Source organism: Pseudophryne corroboree, chromosome 5, assembly GCF_028390025.1.
Source record: "Pseudophryne corroboree isolate aPseCor3 chromosome 5, aPseCor3.hap2, whole genome shotgun sequence".
NCBI classification, from domain to species: Eukaryota; Metazoa; Chordata; class Amphibia; order Anura; family Myobatrachidae; genus Pseudophryne; species Pseudophryne corroboree.
This window is the reverse complement of record NC_086448.1, coordinates 180,795,539-180,819,719: the sequence shown is the minus strand read 5'-3', so window position 1 is coordinate 180,819,719 and position 24,181 is coordinate 180,795,539. Positions and strand designations below refer to the sequence as shown.

The 24,181-nt window shown below is 45.7% G+C and overlaps 2 protein-coding genes across 4 annotated transcripts in view; one reads left to right on the top strand and one right to left on the bottom strand.

Moving 5' to 3' along the window:
- Positions 1-24,181, top strand: part of PTPRN2 (protein tyrosine phosphatase receptor type N2) — a 1,612,706-nt gene that overhangs the window by 306,803 nt on the left and 1,281,722 nt on the right. The gene's annotated exons all lie outside the window — the stretch shown is intronic.
- On the bottom strand, positions 2,041-2,623 carry LOC134928703 (cyclin-dependent kinase 5 activator 1-like). The gene is given in 2 exon segments (XM_063924718.1): positions 2,041-2,263; positions 2,265-2,623. Coding segments are annotated over 2 exon segments (582 nt in total).

Genomic DNA, 24,181 nt, shown 5'->3' with positions numbered 1-24,181 from the left:
CATTATCACACCTAAACAGAAAATATTGCAGACCCAAGTCAATTTGCGCAATTGGGGAAATCATACATACTGTAAAGGCAGAGTAATGTAATCCTGATGGGAAAAGGACTGGACAAAAACACACAAATAAAAGGTAAGCAATAACAAAGAAAACAAGAAAAGGAAAACCAAAATGACCTCGCTTGAGGCCAGAGAAGGCCACCAAACCACAGTAGAACCCTCAAAGTAAGGGGTTTAGTGATTTTTCTTCCATCATTCCTGCAACATAAACATTTCACTAGGCCCTTTAACTAACAACTTTAACTTTAAGACACCGTAAAGGGGAATAGGTCACATACCTTAATTAAAATAAGCAGTATAATACCTAGAACTAAGTCGGCATCTAATTAAATTAGCAGGTCGTACAGTATTTGAAATTTATAGATCTTGCAGAAATATGGAACCACCTTCATCAACTATCCAAGAAACCTGAGAACATAACTTACGTTGCATAGCAAATAAAAACGTTGAGCTGTTTGGCAGAGCCCGTGTACACTCATAAAGCACAAGTATACCCACAGGACCTCCAAACAACACGAATACCCATAAATATGAAATCATAGTGCAAAGGGAAACATAGAAATATTCAACACATAATCAGTAATAAAGAAATCGCTTCTCAGGATTACGATCCCACCATGGATCAGTCCTGCTGTAGTCCATGACTGGGAGGTGAATCCGAAGGTGGCTTGCTAATATTCCACTACGCGTGGGAACTAATTAACACTATGAATGCATAGTCACATATCCAGGACTTTGGCACCTGTTTACATAAGCCCCTTTGCTGGAGGAAAAAGATCTTTTCGCCTAGTGTTGGGCGTCAGGGTCTGACTGGCCCACAGGGGCACAGGGAAAACCCCTGGTGGGCCCCACTGCCTGGGGGCACACCCGCTCCTCTAGGGATCAGATTTTGCACTTAAATTACACATTATTCATATGCTACATTATACTGCACAGGACTGTGGTGTATTTTCTACAGTTCATTGCTGTTATTAATCTGGCACATTATCATGCATGCACTAGCAGTATTTACTACTGTGTATATATGTATGTATGTATATATATATATATATATATATATATTCATCAAGGGGCCTAGAACACTACTGGTTAGCTAAGTCTCTAAGCATGGGCCCCTACTACTGCATTTACCCGTTGGGCCCTTCATGTCACAGCCCAACACTGGTCATGGCATCACTTGCTGGGGCAGCAGGGCTGTACCAGGGCGTATTAGTGCTTTAGGAAAAATGTTTCCTAGGTGGTAGTGTAGCTTTAAATAAGAAAAACTAAGGGGTCTATTCAGGAAGCAGTGAAAAGTGAGCCAGTGGAGAAGTTGCCCATGGCAACCAGTCAGTATTGAGATAACATTTATAAAGTGCATTCTATAAAATCATACGTAGTATCTGATTGGTTGCCATGTGCAACTTCTCCACTGGCTCACTACTCCACACTGTCACTGCTTCATGAATAGACCCATAAGACTGTCTCTGACACATCAGTTTGCTGTTTGCGCTAGTTTTTGCAGCGGTTTTTGAGAGCTGTCCTGCCATTGGCTACGTAGCTGGGCGTTACAGTTCCTTTGCCACGGAAACCACCCTTCCCCATTTATCCGGGCTTGGGAGCGACTATGAGATTCACATAGGCTGGGTTGGTGGGAGATCTTGCTTTGTGTGGAGCACAGGCTGTCTATGGTGCACAGCCTGGAGCTGATGATGGAGTTTGTGGTGTATGGTGCACAGCCTGGAGCTGATGATGGAGCTTGTGGTGTATGGTGCAGAGCCTGGAGCTGATTGCAAGATAGCAGGAGACGTTGTTCTGGCAATGACTTCACTTCCATAGCTGGTTTAAAGTCAGGTGATATAGGCCAAGATGGTGTCATCCATACTTCCACCGCACGGGGATGTCTCCAGCGGCCAAAAGAAGCACCAATGGACATGAGGCTGCTCCCCCGGGTCAGATGACAGGGTCTGAAACCCCAATGTGTGACAGGTGTATACTATCCTAAGCCATATTTGTGTCGTTCTGTCCACCCTGAGCTCTGAGATCATTAAAGAGCTGGGTGAAATACTCATGGTCGGCATTGATGCGCATCATCTTTAAGCTTATCTGGTCAATCACTGAGAGGCAACGGCTCCAAAAGCCCTCCTTTGAGCTTTCGACTAGGAAAGGCCTCAGTGGGTAGGAGGTCTCACTGCCTATGTATGTGAAAGCCAGGTACAGGCATTACCTCTCAGCAGAGCATGTATAGAAACACGACATTGGCTGGGGTAAGAAAGCCTACTAGCTGTCCCCATCCAGAGAGAAGCTGGTCTATACTTGTCACCCATGTAATGATGTTTGGAGGTGACAGATTCTTCAGCTTGTCACACCTCCGGCATAAGAACTCCCCAAGATTGCGCAGCAGCTCGCTGGTGGTTGCGTGCACCATCTGGCATTTTGGAGACGCAGACCTCTTAGCAAAGGTATGGTCTGTGGCCTGGGTGAAGCTTGATAAGTCAACACACGACAGGGAACTCTTCAGGCTCTCACTGACGAGGTGGGTGACATCAGTTTGGCCAGCTTTGGGTCGTCTCCGTTTAGTCATAAAGCGTCTAAAGCGCCAGAGGAGTGATTGTCTCTTACCAGATCTTCTGGTCCCACTGCCCTGGACAGCAGGGCGATGGACCCCGGTTGATGACTCTTCATCTGGCAGGCTTGCCTTGCGGCAGCACAAGAATGGTAAACCGTTCCACATTCTTATTTAACATCTTGTTCTCGATCTGCGAAACCTGCAAACAAAATATCTGCAAGAATCAAATTTGGATTCAGACTGTGGTGGCTCTGACTGCTGAAAGCCATCAGATAAATACGGTCCGTTTCCTTCGCTGTCCCATTAAGGGTTGAGCACCAACCGAGCAAGCAGATTTCCCTGCTTACAGTAGAGCAATTTAAGCATGCTTGGGTTAGGCATATGAATAGCCTTACAAAGATCTAAGCAGGATTGGACTGGCCCAATGGGGTACTGGGGTAACCCCCAGTGGGCCCCACTACCTGGGGGCCTACCTCCTCCTCTAGGGATCAGGTTCTAGACTGTTTGCTTGAATTATAAATTATACATTTGTTACTTTATACTGCACAGGACTATGGTGTATAATCTACAGTGCATTGCTGGTATTAATCTGGTACATTATCATGCATGCACTAGCAGTATTTACTATATATATTTATCATATATATTTATCTAGTGTCCCAGCCCATGCACTCTTTAATGGTTAGGCAGCTGGCCACGCCCCCTCTGGAGACTGACCACACCCCTAAACATGGGCACCTACCACTGCATTTCCCTGGTGGGCCCTTCTTGCCCCAGTCTAACACTGTTGGGCGTTTTCTCTGGCAGCCATACATAATCAGTTGTATTAATTAAAACAATCAGAAACTGCAATCATGGAGATTGAGATGGGTCTTCTCGCTCATACATCTCCCTCCTCTGCAACTATTTTAAAGTGTTACATTTATAATGTTTTCCAGGTTAGGTTTTTATGCAGCTGTAAAAGTGGTGTGACAGCCATGCATTTTGTCACTATGCAGGTGTCTCTATGCATTGGATTATGAGGATTTCACTAGTTTGAAAAGGAAAATGTACAGTATTATCCTGTCATTGCAGCTTTGAAGAGGGGGTTTGAAGCAATCTAAAATGTAAATTTCAGTTAGACAGTCCATTAATCATATACTTCTTCCTTTGAAAAAAGTTGAAACATACATTAATTATCTCAATGAAAGGAGTTGTGACAAATGTTTCCAAGTTGAAATGATAAACATGTATGAATGACAGTTATACCAGTATATGTTAGTATCTAGCCACTGGAAGGACCAAGATATACAGTGGTCAAGACTACCACCGTTTTCCGCCATATGTGCCTTCAGGCGGCTGCATTGCATAGCTGTCCAATAAGCTTTGGCCATAGGACTTGATCATAGATTCATTCAGGAAAATTGAAATTAGTGCTAAATTGCAAAGCAGGATTCTATCCCCTGATAAATGGGGACTGACTGATATCTATTAGTGTCTTTTTGGGTTCCTGTTTTGATGCATCCCATACTCAAATTTGGCTGTTTATCAGTTATATCAGTGGTTCCCAAACTTTTTTGAATCACGGCACCCTAGAGTATAATTTTTTTTTCACGGCACCCCTAGGCCAAACGTTTCTTATTGAGAAATTTAGAAATAAATATTTACTTATGTAAATTGTGTTTATATGTTATCCTTAGGGTCAATTGTGTGGTGAGGGACAGGACTCACTTCTGTTTATTCACATATTTTATGATTGACAGCCACCAGCACTGCTTTTGCCTGTTACATTGACCGTAAATAATTTGAATCGGTCCTGGACCACTAACCCGTGGCACCCCTGCACTGAGTTATAGGCTTTGTTTAATATAGCTATGCCATGCTCAAGTTCTCTTCGGAGGTCACTATAGAGACCCAGAACCAGGTCCCTAGTTCGCCTCCCAGATGTCTGCTACTGCCGAAGCTGACAGCTTAATTGAGTTCTACCTCCGCTATGTTTTCATTATATAATCTGCCAGGCTATGTATGGAGCCATCAAGTCCCATTTTTGGGGGTTAGATGCCGTGTGATTGGTTAGCCATTCCAATCCTGATAGTGGGTGAGACAAGGCAGCACTAGTGAGTGTCAAGGGTCCGTATGTGTGGAATTATTTGGTTTCATATGACACTCAATAAATATTTTTTCTGACTCTACATGACTTATATCTTTGTAGGCTGTACTCCATTCTTGCAAACATTGCATGCCTCCTGTCTAGGTGATCCATAGAAGAGAGTTCCAAGAGGCACTTTCTGGGAGGAAGGCAGGGGGGATTTTTGGTCACATGTTGTGCATGATCATGACCCCGCCCCCTGCTGTGCAATGTCACAGTGAGGTTGGGGCTTAATGATGCAATATACTGAAAGTTGCATTATCAAGCCTGTGGATCGCTCCCTTCGCTGGGGAAGTGGGTGGGATACGGGAGCTTTCGCTACTCTCTCCAGAGTCTGGGAGATCTATCCGAAATTCATGAGTCTTCCAGACATTCCTGGAGAACAGGCACGAGTGCTCTAGTCTGAGGAATATTGGAGCAGCCTACTAAATGGGCTGCCTCCATTGTAAAAAAGGGATATACAATGGTTATTATCATTGATGCTTTTGTATTTATTTTATTCAATTTACGGTTATCCCCAACTCTACATACTAATATTAATTTAATCATGCCTGGTTACTTTAACATTCCCATCCCGGAAATACATCTTAGTTAAAGCACTTATATAGAACGTGACTATACAGCTGTACCCATGCAAGCAGCACAGTATTGATGCAGCCTGTGTGACATTTGAATGCATTAGTTAAATATCTGTGATCAATTGTTGCCAAGACTTACTGTCTCAGACAATTGACTGGCTCAGTCTATATTCATGGCTAGTGTCAATTCAGTGAACTTTTCAGTCATTCTCTCTTAGCTGTAAGTTTTCTTTTAAGTATTTTGTCAATATATGTGTACACAGTACTGTGAATTATAAACTGCTCCTTCAGCGTGAGCTGTACTCTGCTCCTTGTAGTATGGTTCATAAACTGTTACTTGTTCAGTGAAATCAAAATCCATTTTATCATGCCAGAGTATATTTGTTATTTGTTCATATAGTAAAAGATACAAATGTGGCTGTAATATGGTTTTATAAGGCCCTATTATATGAAGCCTTATTATGAATTCATAGGCAAATGCAGGGGGGGTTTCTTGTTGCCTGGAAACCCCCCTCCTCTTGGCAAGTGGCTCAAATTCTAACAACAATAGCAATGGTATATAATATGAAGGTAGCTGCCAGGGAGAAGAGACAGAAGCCTTTCCATGAGGTGGGAGAATATGTGCTTAGAAAGTGCACTTCTGTCTACTACTGGTTCTATTATGTTTATTTATTTAGGGGTCTATTCATGAAGCGGTGAAAAGAGTAGAGAAGTGAGCCTGTGGAGAAGTTTCCCATGACAACCAATGAGCTGCTCTGTACAATTGTATAGTATGCAAATTATAAATGTTATTTCAATGCTGATTGGTTGTCATGGGCAACTTCTCCACTGGCTCACTTCTCCACACTTTTCACTGCTTCATGAATAGACCCCATAGTATGATATGTTTAACCTTTTCCTGACCACTTATCTTATTTATATTGGCCCTCATTCCGAGTTGATCGGTCGCAAGGCGAATTTAGCAGAGTTACACACGCTAAGCCTACGCCTACTGGGAGTGTATCTTAGCATCTTAAAATTGCGCCCGAAGTATTCGCAATATTGCGATCACAAACTACTTAGCAGTTTTAGAGTAGCTCCACACTTACTCTGCCTGTGCGATCAGTTCAGTGCTTGTCGTTCCAGGTTTGACGTCACAAACACACCCAGCGTTCGCTCAGACACTCCCCCGTTTCTCCGGCCACTCCTGCGTTTTTTCCGGAAACGGTAGCGTTTTTATCCACACGCCCCTAAAACGCCGTGTTTCCGCCCAGTAACACCCATTTCCTGTCAATCACACTACGATCGCCGGAGCGATGAAAAAGCCGTGAGTAAAAATACTATCTTCATTGTTAAATTACTTGGCGCAGTCGCAGTGCGAATATTGCGCATGCGTACTAAGCGGATTTTCATTGCGATGCGATGAAAAATACCGAGCGAACGACTCGGAATGAGGGCCATTATTTAAATATGTTTGATACTGCCTATACAATAGACAATCTATAGCGTTAAATATTAATACACTATTCCACAGGTTCTCAAACTCGGTCCTCAGGACCCCACACAGTGCATGGTTTACAGATCACCTTGCAGAATCACAAGTGAAATAATTAGCTCCACCTGTGGACTTTTTAAAATGTGGCAGTAAGTAATTAATACACCTGTGTACCTGCTGGGTTACCTGCAAAACATGCACTGTGTGGGGTCCTGAGGACCGAGTTTGAGAACCTGTGCTCTATTCCATACAGTATCCAATGTATAAAAAGTACCAATGTTCAGGGTCGTTACTAGGTTCTTCTACCGCTCCCCCAGACTCCTGCACTTGCTCCGCAGAGTGGGAGATTATGGATTGCATTTGGAAACCCCCCCTTTAGAAATCCTGCGTTTGCCAATGGAATTCAATAATTTGCAAGTAGTTAAGGGCCTTATTCAGTAGCTAATGCTACGGAGATGTGATCGCAACTCCTAGTGTTCCGCCACAGTGCACATGTGTAGGGCCTGCTCTGTGCGTGCGTGAGCAAGGAGATGCAATCGCATCTCAGTAATGCTAACACCTCTGCATGTTTAAGGGCAGCCCTGGCAATAGCCTTCTCAATAATTATTGCCAGCGGGCTGCAGGAGAACCTTATGCCACTTTCTGCATTACACATATGCAGCTGGAAAGCCATGCATGTGCAGTAGCCCATCTGGTGATAAGGATTCTTCATTTTCTGGACACATAACAATAATTACAATAAATATGCCCTTATAACATAATGGCCCTCATTCCGAGTTGTTCGCTCGCTAGCTGCTTTTAGCAGCATTGCACACGCTAGGCCGCCGCCCTCTGGGAGTGTATCTTAGCTTAGCAGAATAGCGAATGAAAGATTAGCAGAATTGCTACTAAATAATTCCTTGCAGTTTCTGAGTAGCTCCAGACCTACTCCTAGACTGCGATTACCTCAGTCCGTTTAGTTCCTGGTTTGACGTCACAAACACGCCCTGCGTTCGGCCAGCCACTCCCCCATTTCTCCAGCCACTCCTCCGTTTATACCTGGCACGCCTGCGTTTTTTAGCACACTCCCTGAAAACAGCCAGTTTCCGCCCAGAAACACCCACTTCCTGTCAATCACACTACGATCACTCGAGCGTTGAAAAAATGTCGCTCAAGCTTGTGTACATCTACAAAGTTTTGTGTGAAAGTACTTAGCGCATGCGCGCTGCGTACCATGCGCATGCGAATTTTTGCATTTTTTTCACTTAAACGCTGCACTGCGAAAATCGGCAGTGAGCGAACAACTCGGAATGACCACCAATGTACAATATTGTCTTCAAATATCTAATTTAGCAGGAAGACTTCCCTTGTCTGTTCAGTGTATGTTTCTATAGGGTTTGACATCTAGATATATGCTCATAATTAAACTATATATCTTAATTTATTGTCAGGATTCTATGGGAGGAATTCAGTTACAGTAGCTGCAGTGATTTACTGCAGGCAAATTGAAAAAAAGTGGCTATTCAATTAGCCCCGAAGGCAGCAGTTAATGAAGATTTTTTTTCCAAGCCGGTTTGAAAAGAAATCTGTGTTAAATGGCCTGTTTTTCGAGTGCAGTGACCATATTAACACATAGGTCTGGGAACTTATCCCAGATTCTATGGGCTAACGCACGTTAACATGGTCATTTACTAGGCAAGAAAAGGGACTCTAATTGAATAGCCCTGGGTGTTAAAGCCAGAGGCTACCACCCTTTTTCATCCGCAATAAATTACTGCATCTGATTGAAATCTCCCAAATATGCGCGGGATGTAATGCCACCCGTGTTCGGCTGCAGTGCAGGACGCAGGACGTACTCAGACTTTTTTTAAAGGGGCAACCACTTACAAGGCAAAACCATGCCTTGTAAGTGATTGCGCCTTTTAAAAAAAAGTCTGAGTTCGGCCGGCATCCCGCACGGCAGCCGAACTCGGGCGGCATTATTGTCATCCCACCCAAGATGTTTCTTCGTTAGGTGTCTGAGAACCATCAGAGCTGGGTAGCGTTCTATGACTGCATCTTTTACCAGTTTATGGGCAAAATGTATAAAAGATCACACATAAAATACAGTCATTTACGATTATGATCATGGACTTACTGGTAATCACTTTCCCAGAATGCAGCAATATATTCTTCCATGGACCGTTCCTCCGGTAAGTTACTGTCCCAGCAAAGACTTTACTTACAAGTGTCTGACCAGGCAGGTGTGATGTGCAAAACTACCTTAATATATCTACTCCCTACAACTGAACTGATATGTAATATCTTTTCATCCTATTTTTGGATTGATATACTGTAAACTGAAGTATCTTTCAATGTTATAGTGCACAGTATTGTTTATGATGGTTCACAGTAAATGAACCCATGATAAATGTTTATTGCTAATGTTATCCGTATCACATACAGGGACAGAACTACAATGTACACGGTACCTGCGCTGTTTCGGAAATACTGCCACCCTTGGCCCGAAAGCCAACAATCATCCGTTTTTGCAACTCGGATAAATCGCCCCTTTTACCCATGACTACAACGAGTGATATGTGTGCAGGCGGCCTATCACACACCTTATATACCCACCAAGCCAGCACACGACATGTGACACACTTCATGGGCTATGCGTTGCCGATGTAGGAGGTGGTCGTAATAATGTGACTCGATCATGTATGTATGTTAAGAAATAAATACCTGAATTACAATTGACTTTAACCCCTAAAAGTTTTTTTTTTAATCTAGTAGCAAAAACATCCCAAATGTAACATAAAGGAGATAGAAAACACACAAAGCTACTTGCTGTTGATCATAGTGTAGTTTTTTTGTTTTTAGGTATCCGGTCTGTAGGGCGACCACATTTAGATCGACATGCGTTAGGTTGACCACTATTGGTCGACATGCATTAGGTCGACATGGTTTCTATGTTGACATGGTTACTAGGTCGACATGTTCTAGGTTGCCATGACAAAAGGTCGACATGAGTTTTTCACAATTTTTCAAATTTTTTTTTTTTTCATACTTTATGATCCATGTGGGCTACGATTAGAATGGTACCCTGTGCCGAGCGCAGCGGCAGCGGAGCCAGGCACCTTGCCCAAAGCATGTCGAGCGAAGTGAGCCATGCGAGGGGACACAGTGCACTAATTGGGGTTCCCAGTCACTCTACGAAGAAAATGACAGCAAAAAAATGTAAAAAACTCACCTTTTGTCATGTTGACCTTGCTCAGGTCGACCTAATGCTTATGTCGACCTATTTTAGTTGAAGACTTAGTTACTGTCGACCAATAGTGGTCGACCTAGACACTGTCGACCTAAGTGTGGTCGACCCTATGAACCACACCCTTTTTTAAATTACTTTGTGAATTTAGCGGTAAAATTACAGCAAGGTTCTTACTTTCAGTCATCGCTGGTTTTGAATCTCCGTTGGTTTGATTGTAAACCTCACTATTACCATCAATATTCTTAGTCATTGGCGTTTCTATAATGGGTGCGGTGCACACGGGCCCCTGGGTCCAGGGGGGGGGCCCACACCGCACCCATTGCACCCATTTTAACACTTACCTTTCCGGAGTCCAGCGCCGGGACCTGCAATCGCAGCGGAAATCGCTGCCAAATTGGTCTCTGGATCATGGCGGGCGCCATGTTTCCGGAGAACTGCGCATGCGCAGTAGACTCCGGCACAAAACCGGAGTCTACAGCGCCGTATAGAGGAGGGGGCCCACCCGGAGGTGCACTCGGGCCCCCTCCTCTGTAGAAACGCCCCTGTTCTTAGTGTTGTGTACTGTGGCTGGTGACAAAATGACATTTGTTGTCAAAATTACTTCCATTAACACTCACCATATCCACAAAGGCCTTTGCTGCAATATACCAGGTAGCATTTCCCTTAACCATGTCAAGTAAAGAAAATGTAGACTTTTATTTTTCAGTCAGTGGAAAATAACATACGCAGCTGACAGATGCTTACCCGGCATTTAATACCAACTGGTCTTACCGCTGGAAACCTCACCGCTAATTGCTTTAATTATTTACAGCTTTTCAACGCGACGTGCATGTAACCACAGTTCTGCATTGTGGAGCAGCACATTACCGTTGCTAATGTCAAAATGACAAACAAAACAAGTTCTTGTCATTTTGGACTCCTGAGCCAGGATCTGCCTGATTGACAGGCTGAACTATTCACAAATCCTCAGCTGACATTTCACCACAGAAAAGAAAGTTTGGAGCTGTTTTTCCACTGCAGTAACTTCAAAGTGATCGTATTATCATTAACCCAGTGCATTTTTTGTCTGTGTGTAAAAAATAGACTTTACTTGGGGAGAAAGTCAAATAGTGCTGAAATGTTTTTTTTTATTTTTTTTTAAATAACATTAAATGAACTGAACTCTGTATTGTATTATAGCAGAGGTGGGGAACCTTTTTTCTACCAAGGGCCATTTGGATATTTCTAAAATCCTTCGGTGGGCCATACAAAAATTATCAACTTTAACATTAGCCTACAATATTTGGTAAAAAATGTAATTAACTCACCCCTAATGTGATGTCTGGAACTGCTTCTCTTTGGTCTGGCTCAATTTGAATGTGGGGTAAGGAAGTATGTGAGTGAGTGCAAAGACCAAGGTCACTGTCCATCTGCACTATCTGGCCTCCAGAACTCACCACCACCTCCTCTAATCAGATGTTGCTGCTGGGAGACCGAAGGTGGTAGGCGGGCGCGGAACTCTGGTCCCTGGCCGCAGGGAGCCACTGATCTGACTGGATGGGGGAATGAAGGGGGAGGGGGGGGCAGTGCAGTGCTGACCTCAGATGCCGGGGGGCAGAGATGCAGTGATTGCTGGCACCGAGCTTTTTGAGACCTGGAAGGACACCGCTGCAGCTTTACGATCCTCGTGAGTGAAGCCAGCCAGGCTACGCCCCCTCCTAGTCCTGCCTGCAGTTGATTGGTGCCTCAGCCCGGCCACTCAGAGATGATGTTACAGGGAACTCCTCCGCATCCAGGCTACGCCCCCTCCTAGTTCTGCTTGCAGGTGCCTTGGCCGGGCCAGACCAAATTGCTTAGGAGGCCTTATAACGTTCCCCACCCCTGCCCTATAGGATTCCATATTAAACTACAGCCTGGCACTATACATTTCACATTTCAAATAGTCGTTTATACACAAAAGAGGGCGTGGTTTCTAATGACAAATAAAATAACTCAAATGCAAACTTTATGCAAATGCATTAAAAATTGCATAAAAAATATACTGCCCAGCGTAAATACATAATAATAAACAATTAATATCAAATTTGATTGGCTTAGTAAAAATAATGAAAAATAATAAACTTAGAAGCAGACCTATGTAATCACCACTCATATAAATAGATAATAGGTGTTACAGGCCAAAACATATAGATGTAGCCACGTTCATTGTTGCCGCAATGCGGCATGCTGCATTGCGCACTGGGCTTGGACTATTCACACCCGGCAATTTGCCATTGCTTATGGGCATGTGGGTACATACACTTGTACGCAAACATTTGCGGGTACACTTTTTGCAATTGTTTTGCCGCAACGCATATACATCGTGCAAAGATGAGAGTGGCTACATTTGTACATTTGTAAAATGTCTTTATAGCCCCAATTCTGTAATCCAAAAAGAAAAGATTACAATGTATCAATGGTAAATACTGCAATTCCTATATCCAGGTAGTATCAGATGTTAAATTAGATTCAAATATTTCCTTCACTAACTGAGGGTTCACAATAGTGGTCTCTTAAATAGCGTGATAATTAATTTCTACAGCAACCCTACGTCCTCCACCCACCCCATTTGCTCCGTAAACAGACCTCCTCTTATTTTTAGAATTTAAATATATATTCTGTTTTTATTGAGATAAATGCATACAAACATTGACTCCATTACAGGAGTATTACTACATATACCACAGTTGAGTGACAGACCTCTTCTTATTCATTTTTTTAATCAATAGGAGAGTCATTACTGTCTGTCACAGTGACGTGCGGTGAGGTCAGGGGCTGGGAAGGCACTGCAGCTAAACACCCCCACCCCCCGGAAAAAAAAGTGCAGTCCCCCCACACCGCTAAAACCAGCACCAGGCAGAACCAGCTAGGGGGGGTAATGCCATAGCAGGGGAGACACTGAGACACTCAGTGTGGGGTCCCCCTGCCATGCCATTAAACACCCCCCAATCCAGTCAGCCCAGGGCTGGTATTCCTCGGAAAGTGGGGCCCCCAAAAAATGAAAATGGGGTCCCCCCTCCCGAGCAATAGCCAGCACTGGGCTGATAGCCCAGTGCTATGCCCCGCACCCCTGGTGGCGGTGGGTGCGGGGTTCATTGTATGCTAATACGTTCTTTACAGATGGCCTACAGGTCCCAGCAAGCCTGCCCCAGCATGCTGGCACTTGGAGAACCACAAGTGCCAGCATGCCCGGACATAAATGGACCACTGGCACCTGTAGTCCACCTGTAAAGAATAGTAATATTGTTCTTTACAGGTGGCCTACAGGTCCCAGCAAGCCTGCCCCAGCATGCTGGCACTTGGAGAACCACAAGTGCCAGCATGCCCGAACATAAAGGGCCCGCTGGCACCTGTAGTCCACCTGTAAAGAAAATATAAAAAAAACCACACTACACGTACTTTAAAAAAACCTTTATTAAACAGGGTCTTCACCTGGGGGCGGTGGCCTTTAAGCTCTTTTGCGTAACCGCCGCCTTCCCAGGGCTTCTGGCGTCTTCACCTGGGGGGGGGGGGGGGGGGTGGCGCCGCCTCCCCAGGGCTTCTGACGTCTTCCTCCGGCGTTTTCACCTGGGAGGCGGCGGCCTTTAAGCTCTTTTGCATGGCTGCCGCCTTCCCAGGACTTCCAGCGTCTTCACCTGGTGGGCGGCGGCTGCTAAGCTCTTTTGCATAGCCGCCGCCCATCCAGCACTTCCACGGCGTCTTCGGTCTTCAGGAGCTCTTCTCAGCTCCTCCTCCGCCGTCAGACTGACAGCCGCTGCCTCGCGCTGACTTATATAAGTCAGCGGAGGGGGCAGGGCGATGACGCGGCGAGCCATGATTGGCTCGCGGCGGCCATCTTGAATTTCTAAAATGACGCTGAGGTGCCATTTTTGAAATGTGTACCGCTTCTGCTGCCAAACTCTGCTGAACTGTCCGTACTGCCGCGTCCCGCTGCCGCTACCGCCGCCCGCATCTCCACCGCCAGCACCTCCGCCGCCCGGCCCGCCGCATCCCGCACCTCCGCCGCCCACAGTGATTGACAGCGGATCTAGTGACGGATCCGCTGGCCAATCACTGTGGCCTCACTCACAGGGGCGTGCTTTCATAGGTTGAAAGCACGTCCCTGTAGGAAAGCGGCACCTCTAATGGTGCCGCTTTCCCATGCAATTTCAATGGGCTTTTCCTGCCCATTGCTAGGCCCCGCCCGTGCCCGCCCCCGCCCCCCGCTCCCATATCTTTTCTCAATCAATACGGGAGGCACCACGATCGGTGCCTCCCAAACTAATTATGCACACTTTAATGATGAGTAAAATAATAAAGAAGATACTTATGTGTCATAAGTATCTTCTTTGTATTATTTTACTCATTAATGACAGGGGAGGCACTGCCTCCCCTGCCTCCCCTGACTGCACGTCCCTGGTCTGTCATCATGATATCTGTTATGGTCTGGTGGAGAGTTGTGTTGTGTAAACCAGCCAGAATGTTTTCTGGAATAAATACCTAAACCTTGCTTGGAACACTGCCACATAATATACAGTCAGTGCATCCAGAAAGTATTCACAGCACTTAACTTTTTCCACATTTTGTTATGTTACAGACTTATTCCAAAATTGAATGAATTCGTTTTCCCCTCAAATTTGTACACACAATACCCCATAATGACAACATGGAAAAAGTTTTTTGGGAGATTTTTGCTAATTTACTAAAAATAAAAAACTAAGAAATCACATGTACATACAGTAAGTATTCACAGCCTTTGCCATGAAGCTCAAAATTGAGCTTTGGTGCATCATGTTTCCACTGATCATCGTTGACATGTTCCTACAGCTTAATTGGAGTCCACCTGTGGTAAATTCAGTTGATTGGACATGACTTGGAAAGGCACACACTTGTCTATATAAGGTTCCACACTTGACAGTGCATGTCTGAGCACAAACCAAGCAAAGGAATTGTCTGTAGACCTCCGAGACAGGATTGTCTCGAGGCACAAATCTGGGGAAGGGTAGAGAAAACTATCTGCTGCTTTGAAGGTCCCAATGAGCACAGTGGCCTCCATCATCCATAAATGGAAGAAGTTCTGAACCACCAGGACTCTTCCTAGAGCTGGCCGGCCATCTAAACTGAGCGATCGGTGGAGAAGGGCCCTAGTCAGGGAGGTAACCAAGAACCTGATGGTCACTCTGTCAGAGCTACAGCATTCCTCTGTGGAGAGAGGAGAACCTTCCAGAAGCACAACCATCTCTGCAGCAATCCACCAATCAGGCCTGTATGGTAGAGTGGCCAGATGGAAGCCACTCCTTAGAAAAAAGCACATGGCAGCCCTCCTGGAGTTTGCCCAAATGCACCTTAAGGACTCTTAGACCATGAGAAACAAAATTCTCTGGTCTGATGAGCAGGGGTGTATCTAGGGGTCCGTGCACCCCTGGCAAAGTAAGGGGCTGGCGCCCCCCTACACACATTTTAAATAAGGTGTGAGTATTGGAAATAGGGCATGGTCTTGTGGGGGAAGGGTGTGGACACAATAGTACTTCCAATTCAAATTATGCCAAACAGTAGTGTCCCTTATTCACATTACACCGCACATTAGTGTCTTGGGATTACACCATCCCTCCCCCTAACCCTAACCCACCTTTCCCACAGCCTGACTCTAACCCTCCAGCCTCTTCAGTGGTGCCTAACCTTAACCCACCCTTCCTAATCTCCCTCCCTGCAGCCTAACCCTAACCCTCCCACCCTCGCAGCCTAACCCTAACCCTCCTACGCGGCTTGTCAGTGGAGACTTTGGCACCGACTCGATCCAGATTTTGGCATTCTGCATCGCTATCTATGTTGAGATGCCAGCATCAGCATTCCAAACAGTTTTGGGATGCTGGCGTCAGCTTTCCGACCGCCGGGATGCCAAACGCCGGCATCTTGACTGCATCCCGAATGAAAGGCTAATGAGATGCTGTGAGATGAGCCTTAGATGGACCCAGCCATTAACCAAACACCATTAGTTGGATGGTAGAAGTGCTTCCTGTTAGAAAACACATCAGGGTGCCATCACTTCCAAGATAAAATGATCAATTATACAATTAACTGATATACATTTCCTTGAACCTGGCCTTGAAATAGGTAAGATACTGCATGTAGTTTCTTTATTACACTCAACAAGTTAAAGTTTTCGCTTACTTACTACTTACTTACATCTAACATGCATGAAAATCGTGGAGTTTTCCAGGTACTACAGTCCCTTCTCCCAAACACTTCCACTTTTTTATTATCTTCAACAGCAAATAAATCTATAGCACTGTGCTATATAACAATTGCTGTGTACCTGGTCAGAGTCTGTTACTGCCGCCGCGGCCCCGGTGTCCGTCAGCACCTCGCTGCACTAGTGATCAGACTAGTGTCCAGCAGCACCGCACTTGTAATCAGACTCAAAATAAACGTCAGTTCCCAGCAGCCCTTGCTGCCGGGAGCTCACATCAACAAGGGCTGCTGGGAGCTATATTTTATTTAAAGTCTGATTACAAATGCGGTACTGCCAGACACCGGCGCTGCTCCAGCAGGTACAGTCTGACAGTACTACTTTTCTACCCTTAGGCCATGGGTGGCACCACCAGGCAGTGCCCCCTCCTTGCCTGGCGCCCCTGGCGAGTGCCATCCTGGCCAATGGGTAGATACGCCCCTGCTGATGAGACAAAGATTGAACTCTTTAGTGTAAATGCCAGGCGTCATGTTTGGAGTAAACCAGGCACCGATCCTCACCAGGACAATACCATCCCTACAGTGAAGCATGGTGGTGGCAGCATCATGCTGTGGGGATGTTTTTCAGTGGCAGGAACTGGAATACTAGTCAGGATAGAGGGAAAGATGAATGCAGCAATGTACAGAGACATCCTGGATGAAAACATGTTCCAGAGCGCTCTTGACCTCAGACTGAGGCGACAGTTCATCTTTCAGCAGGACAATGACCCTAAGCACACAGCCAAGATATGAAAGGAGTAGCTTCAGGACAACTCTTTGAATGTCCTTGAGTGACCCAGCCAGAGCCAGACTTGAATTTGATTGAACATCTCTGGAGAGATCTGAAAATGGCTGTGCACCGACGCTTCCCATCCAACCTGATGGAGCTTGAGAGGTACTGCAAAGAGGAATGGACTAAACTGCCTAAAGATTGGTGTGCTAAGCGTGTGGCAACATATTCAAAAAGACTTGAGGCTGTAATTGCTGCCAAAGGTGCATCAACAAAGTATTGAGCAAAGGCTGTGAATACTTATGTACATGTAATGTAATGTTTTGGAATAAGGCTGTAACATAACAAAATGTGGAAAAACTGAAGCGCAGTGAATACTTTCCGGATGCACTGTACATCAAGAAAGCAACACAGAAAAACTCCTACATGGAACCTTGTTCGATGTTTATTTCGGATATACCTGATACTGTAGCTACAGTATATTTCCTGTCTGAACAGTAATTATGAAACTTAGTGGCAATGTTATTAATAGGGAGGAAACATAACTGATATAAGGAGACCATTACTTTTTCCCAGAAACCGTAGCAACACTAGTATTTATTAAAGCACAGGTTCTCAAACTCGGTCCTCAGGACCCCACACAGTGCATGTTTTGCAGGTCTCCTCACAGAATCGCAAGTGAAATAATTAGCTCCACCTGTGGACCTTTTAAAATGGGTCAGTGAATAATTAATACACCTGTGCACTTGCTGGGTTACCTGCAAAACACGCACTGTGTGGGGTCCTGAGGACCGAGTTTGAGAACCACTGTATTAAAGTATAAATTCAGTCAGAGAATATGCTTCAATAAAGTTATGTCACCGTAGCTAGTAACTGCATTGGACCCTGGTGGTCTATCAGGGCCGGTTCTAGACCTTGTGGCGCCCAGGGCAAAAGTTTCCATTGCGCCCCCCCCCCCCCCAATAGACAAAACAGGGTCAGTGTGTGCAGTAGGCGTGTGCCCAAAAATAGGGGTGTGGCTTCATAGGTCATAAGGGAGGGGCGTGGCCACAGTTGTGCCCCAGTAGATTTGCCCCCTGTAGTTTTGCCCCCAGTAGTTTTACCCCCTGTAGCTGTGCCCTTAGTAGTTGTGCCCCCTGTAGCTGTGCCCTCATTAGTTGTGCCCCCTCTAGTTTTGACCTCAGTAGCTGTGCATCCTGTAGCTGTGCCTCCAGTAGATTTGTTCCCAGTAGTTTTTCTCCCTGTAGCTGTGCCCCTGTAGTTTTGCCCCCAGTAGTTTTGCCCCCTGTAGCTGTGCCCTCAGTAGTTGTGCCCCCTGTAGCTGTGCCCCAGTAGATTTGCCCCCTGTAGCTGTGCCCCCCGTAGATTTTTCCCCTATAGTTTTGCCCCCTGTAACGGTGCCCTCAGTAGTTTTGCCCCCAGTAGCTGTGCCTCCTGTAGTTTTGCCCTCCCTGTAGCTGTGCCCCCAGTAGATTTGCCCCCAGTAGTTTTGCCCCTGCAGCTGTGCCCTCAGTAGTTGTGCCCCCTGTAGTTTTGCCCCCCTGTAGTGTAGATGTGCCCCCCTGTAGATGTGCCCCTAGTAGCAGCGCTTAAAAAAACAAACTCACCAGCCTCGCTCCTGCTTCCCGACCGCTGCTGCTGTCCTCCGTCTCCGGCCGCCACTCCTCGGATCTATAGGAGAGACGTCATGACGTCTCTCACATAGCACCGCACACTGCACAGACACTAGAGGTCAATTATGACCTCTAACAGCTGCGGCCGCTCTCACAATGCCGTGCAGTGCGCAATGACGTCAGGCGCACGGCACGGCACCAGTAGCGGTTGTTGCCACGGCAGTGGCGGCAGCGCCCTCAGAACAGCGGTACCCCGGGCAAAAAGCCTGCTTGCCCGTGGCAAGAGCCGCTACTGTGGTCTATGTTCCTGATATCTCTGTTCAGATCATTTTTAGCCAACTTAGCACTGGTGGCAGCTGGCAGCGCATGCTACACAAACCGCAGCATACTATTCTTTCTGAAGGTTTCAGGGAGGAATTTCATAGAAATGTATATATATTGACACTAATCTCTCTCTCTCTCTCTCTCTAAAGAAGAGTCCTTGTGGGTCATTCCGAGTTGATCGTAGCTGTGCTAAATTTAGCACAGCTACGATCATGAACTCAAACATGCGGGGGACGCCCAGCACAGGGCGTCCCCCGCAAAAGTGCAAAGGCATCGCACAGCGACGATGCCCTTGCACTTCAAGAGTAGCTCCCAGCCAGCGCAGCTTTAGCGTGCTGCCCGGGAGCTACTCATCGCTCCACGGCCCGCAGTGGCTGCATGTGACATCACGCAGCCGCTGCGGGCCACTCCCTGCACGGTCCGGCCATGCCTGCATTGGCCGGACCGCGCCCACAAGACGACGGCCAAGCGCCGCCATTTCGCCCCCTCCCGCCCATCGACCGCCTCTGCCTGTCAATCAGGCAGAGGCGATCATACCGCAGCGACGGGCGGCCATGCGCCGGCGCACTGCAGCGCCGGCGCATGCACAGTTCTGACCCGATCGCTACGCTGCAAAAAACTGCAGCGTACGATCGGCCCAGAATGACCCCCCTTGTCTTCAGTACGTCTCAGTTACAGTATTTGAACTTATATTTCTGATCTCATGACTTCCCATTATTCCATGTATACTATTAATTCCCTTGAAGTGATCTTCTCAGTAGAATCCTCTTTAATGATTTTTTTTTCTCCTGTCCCAGCGTATTTGCAGCATGTTAGTACTTGTAAGATTGGTCCTTTAGTAGATACATAAATAAAAGATAATCAGAGCCTGACTATAGGTATCAACAGACAACAAACTGGGGGTAGAGCTCCATGCAGGGCTGCCATCAGGGGTGGGGGTGGGGGAGGAGGTGGGGGGCGGAAGAAGGACGACTGCCAGGACTGGAGTACTGGGCCCAGGCAGAGAGGGGGCACACCTATGGCTCCTACCACCCATACGTGGAGATGCACCAGCCTGTGCAGCAATAACAGCCAGCTCATGTGCAGGGAGGACTTCCTAAAAACAAGTCTTCCCTGCGCATCAGCCCTCTGTGAATCATTCCTGCAGGTCTGTGGCGCTCTACTTATATACAATGCTGCAAGTATGGCGGTACGGGGCGATACTGCGTACTGGTAAGAAATTGCCAGCCGGTACGCAGTACCGCCGGCGTGACTGCCATGCTTGCAGCCGCTGTCTGCTATGTGTGAGGGGAGGAGAGTGCAGTGTGCGCCTCTCCTGCCCCTCAGTGCTCAGTCCGGACTCCGGCGGCGGCATGTATCTCAAATGAGGCGCCGGTTCGTTAGACAATCGGATCTCGCAAACTGGCAGCAGCAGCTCCTGATTGGCTGCCGGACCGCAAGCTTTGATTGGCTCACAAACCACCGCCTGATTTGAGATACACGCTGCCACCGCCGCCGAAGACCAGACTGAGCACTGAGGGACAGGAGAGTCACACGCTGCGCTCTCCTTCTCTCACACACACAGCAGCAGTAGCAGTGTACACAAAAAAGAAATGCAGGAATAACTTAGTGCGCAAAGGAGCAGCTGGATAAGTACACTCTCTCAGAAGGCTCCCAAAACCTTTACCACAAGTGATCACAAAATATAAATTGAAAAAGGACTTATCCTGCGCTCCACAGTGTAGTCACAGTTCAAACGATTCCAGAGTTTTTTTGTAAAGACTCATAGGTGTGACATAAAAATGGGAAGAAAAAGATGCGCATATAGTGAAGCACAATTTGAATATGGTACACAAAATAATTTAGATAAAATACATATCAATAAAGATAGCAGCATATATTTTTTTTCAATCATAAAATTTTTATTGAAAATACAAACAGTCACAGAGATGACAGCAAATGGTCAAATGGTAGCAACCAAATGCCAGGAGAGGTTGAGTAAATGGTTCAATACAGGTATACAATAATAAGAAAAAGAAAAGAAATAGGAAAAAAAAGAAACAGGGTGGATGCGTGTACGCGCACACGCATGTGCACACATACACGCCCACACAAATATGCACACCTGCATCGACAAGTAAGACATCTCTGTTTGAAAAAGAAAATGTACATGTAAAGTGAACCAAAAAAATGCAAAAAGATGCATCTAACAGGTATACAACGACAATCTAACTATAAAGAGACATTGTCAACTAGCATATGTTCTTATAGACAAATAGAAAAAAGGTGCCTGGAAAGTATGTTGAAAAACAACTATAAACATAAATTAGAGAAAGACTACAAACCGGGGGAGTGGGGGAATAGAGGAGAGTAGGGAAGAGGAGAGGAGGGGTAACGGTAGAGGATGAAAAACGAGGGTCCCCAACAGGTCCGGGTAATATAAAAAAAAAAGGGAGAGAGGGGGTGGAGAGAATGGGAAGGGGTCAGAGCCTCATCCAAGACCTGGAAGAGGAGTATTGTGAAGCCTATACCAAGGGAGCCATACGGAATTAAACTTTAGTATCGTATTATTTTTTAGACTGGTTATATATTCCATCCTTGAGATGAACCATATTCTATTCAATAGCTCCTGTTTGTCAGGGGCTGTAGCAGCTTTCCAATTACGCGCTATTTGGTATTTAGCCGCACTCGAGATATGGAGAATCAATGTGTTCGTTTCTATGGAAACATTGTCTATTGGGGCACATAGTAGTAAGTTCACTGGAGAAACGGGTGTCATGGGCTCAGCGAAGGTATTAATAAGGGTCCTAACCATACCCCAATAACGGGTAATCATTGGGCATGACCACCAGATGTGGTAAAATGAACCCACTTCCCCACATTGTCTCCAGCATAGATTGGATGTATTTGGATAAATGCGATGAAGTTTCTCAGGTACTAAGTACCATCTGGTATAGACCTTATATGCATTTTCACGTATGGTCACACTTATGGAACATTTAGATATCGCTGTATGGATTGAGTCCCATTCCTCCGCTGCTAAATGTAACCCTAAATCTGTTTCCCAATTCTGATCATGAGGTTCAATTAGGGGGGGGGGGGTCCAAAGTCAAAATAGATTTATATAAGAATGAGATAGTCCCCTTATCTGTAGAGTTGTACATGCAAAATCTTTCTGGGGGGTCGGGATTTGCAATGGGTACGATAAGTGGAGGGATGAAATAAAATGACGAATTTGTAAATACTGAAAATGCAAAGAGTTAGAGATTCCAAACTTTTCCTGTAGATCTGCAAAAGACTTTAGAGCATGCTTATCCACAATGTGATGAACTCGCGTGATCCCCGATGAGATCCAGGGAAGAGCCATCGAGGGTGAAAGGCCCGGTGGGAAGGCGGGGTTACACCAAAGAGGGGTTAGAGGAGATGGGGAAGTGGCTAGCTTCAATCTCTTATTAAGTGACACCCAATGTTGCAAAGTTAGCCCTATTGTAGGAGAGGAAGCGATAGCTGGGGTATAATGTGTGTGGTGCAGCCATGGGAAATAAGAAACCGAGGGGACAGCAGCCAAATCACTTTCCAGGTCGACCCAACGTTTAGTGTGCCGGGGAGAGTGGTCCCAAATAAATTTACCGAACGACGATTGGAGAGCTTGCAGAGCATGAGACGGAACCCTTATCGGGAGTGTCTGAAATAGATATAGCAATTTTGGGAGCATGTTCATTTTTATTGCGTTGATGCGACCGATCCAGGACAGGAAATGTGACCGCCAAAGCTGAAGATCACTGTGAATCGACCTGAAAAGTGAGGGGTAGTTAGCGCGATAAAGTGAGCCATATGATTTTGTTATTTGAACACCTAAATATTGCAACGATTTTTTTCGCCATGAGAATGAAAAATTAGATTGCAATAGGTGTTTAATAGCACCTGGAATATGGAGGGGAAGCGCCTCAGATTTCGAATGATTATTTTGTAACCTGAAAGACAGCCATATATATTGAGTTCATGGAAAAGGTTTGGAAGGGAGATGAGTGGGTTGGTTAGTGTTAGGAGAATGTCATCCGCGAATAAGGAAAGGGTGTATTGAGAGTGATTAATTGATACACCTGATATGTCAGGGTTGGCACGGATGCGAGATGCAAGAGGTTCGATAATAAGTGCATATATGAGAGGTGACAAAGGGCACCCTTGCCTGGTCCCATTGGTAATAGAGAATGAGTCAGATAAAAGTCCACCTGCGTGGACCGTAGCAGAAGGGTTATGATATAAGGCCTGTATAGCTTGTAAGAATTTTCCTCGAAGACCGAACTGCATAAGGGTTTGGTGCATTAATGGCCAGGAAACCCTGTCGAAGGCTTTCTCCGCGTCCAAGGCAAGCACTAGAGAAGGTAGTTTGTTAACGTTAATGTGATGAAAAACATCAACGGTACGTCTAGTATTATTTAGTGCCTGCCTGGAGGGGACAAAACCCACTTGATCAGGGTGAATCAGGGAAGGAAGAATTGGGTTAAGTCGAGTGGCCAGGATTTTAGCAAAGATTTTCAAATCAGTGTTGAGGAGTGAAATGGGACGGTAGTTAGTAACAGATTGAGAGTCTTTGCCAGGCTTGGGAATAACTGTAATCGTGGCCCTAGTAGTTTGGTAATGAAAGGGTGACCCTTCTAGAACCAGATTAAACATTTGGGAGAGATGAGGGACTAGAGTCGACTGAAAAGTCTTATAATAAGACATTGGAAAACCATCTGGTCCTGGGGCTTTAGATGGTTTTTGCGATTGAAGGGATAACTTCATTTCATCCTCAGTGATGGGTCTATCCAAGCCCAGTGAAGTCTCTGAGTCCACGCGAGGAAGGTCACAGGAGGTGAGAAAATCTGAGATTGAGGGAGTACCCGGGGGTGAGGTGTTTGGGGAGACCGAGGTGTTATACAATTTTTCATAGTATGTTTTAAAGAGGGAGTTAATAACGGATGGGCTATATTGAAGAGTCCCTGTATCATCTTTCAGGGCTTTAATAGCTGTCTGAGCTTTCCTAGCTTTAAGTCTATTGGCCAGAAGGGAATCAGCTTTGTTGCTTTTTTCATAAAATTTTTGCTGAAGTCAGCGCAGAGATTTCTCTGTTTTTTCCGCTAACAAAGCGTTCAGAGCTGCGCTAGCAATAGTTAGTTGATTAAATAGAGCTCGAGTAGGGCATCGTTTATGTTGGGTTTCTAAAGTGTGAACCTCATCCATGAGGGTCTTTAATTTTAGTTTGTGTTCTCTATTTCTATGCGAGGCATAGCTAATTATGTGGCCTCTA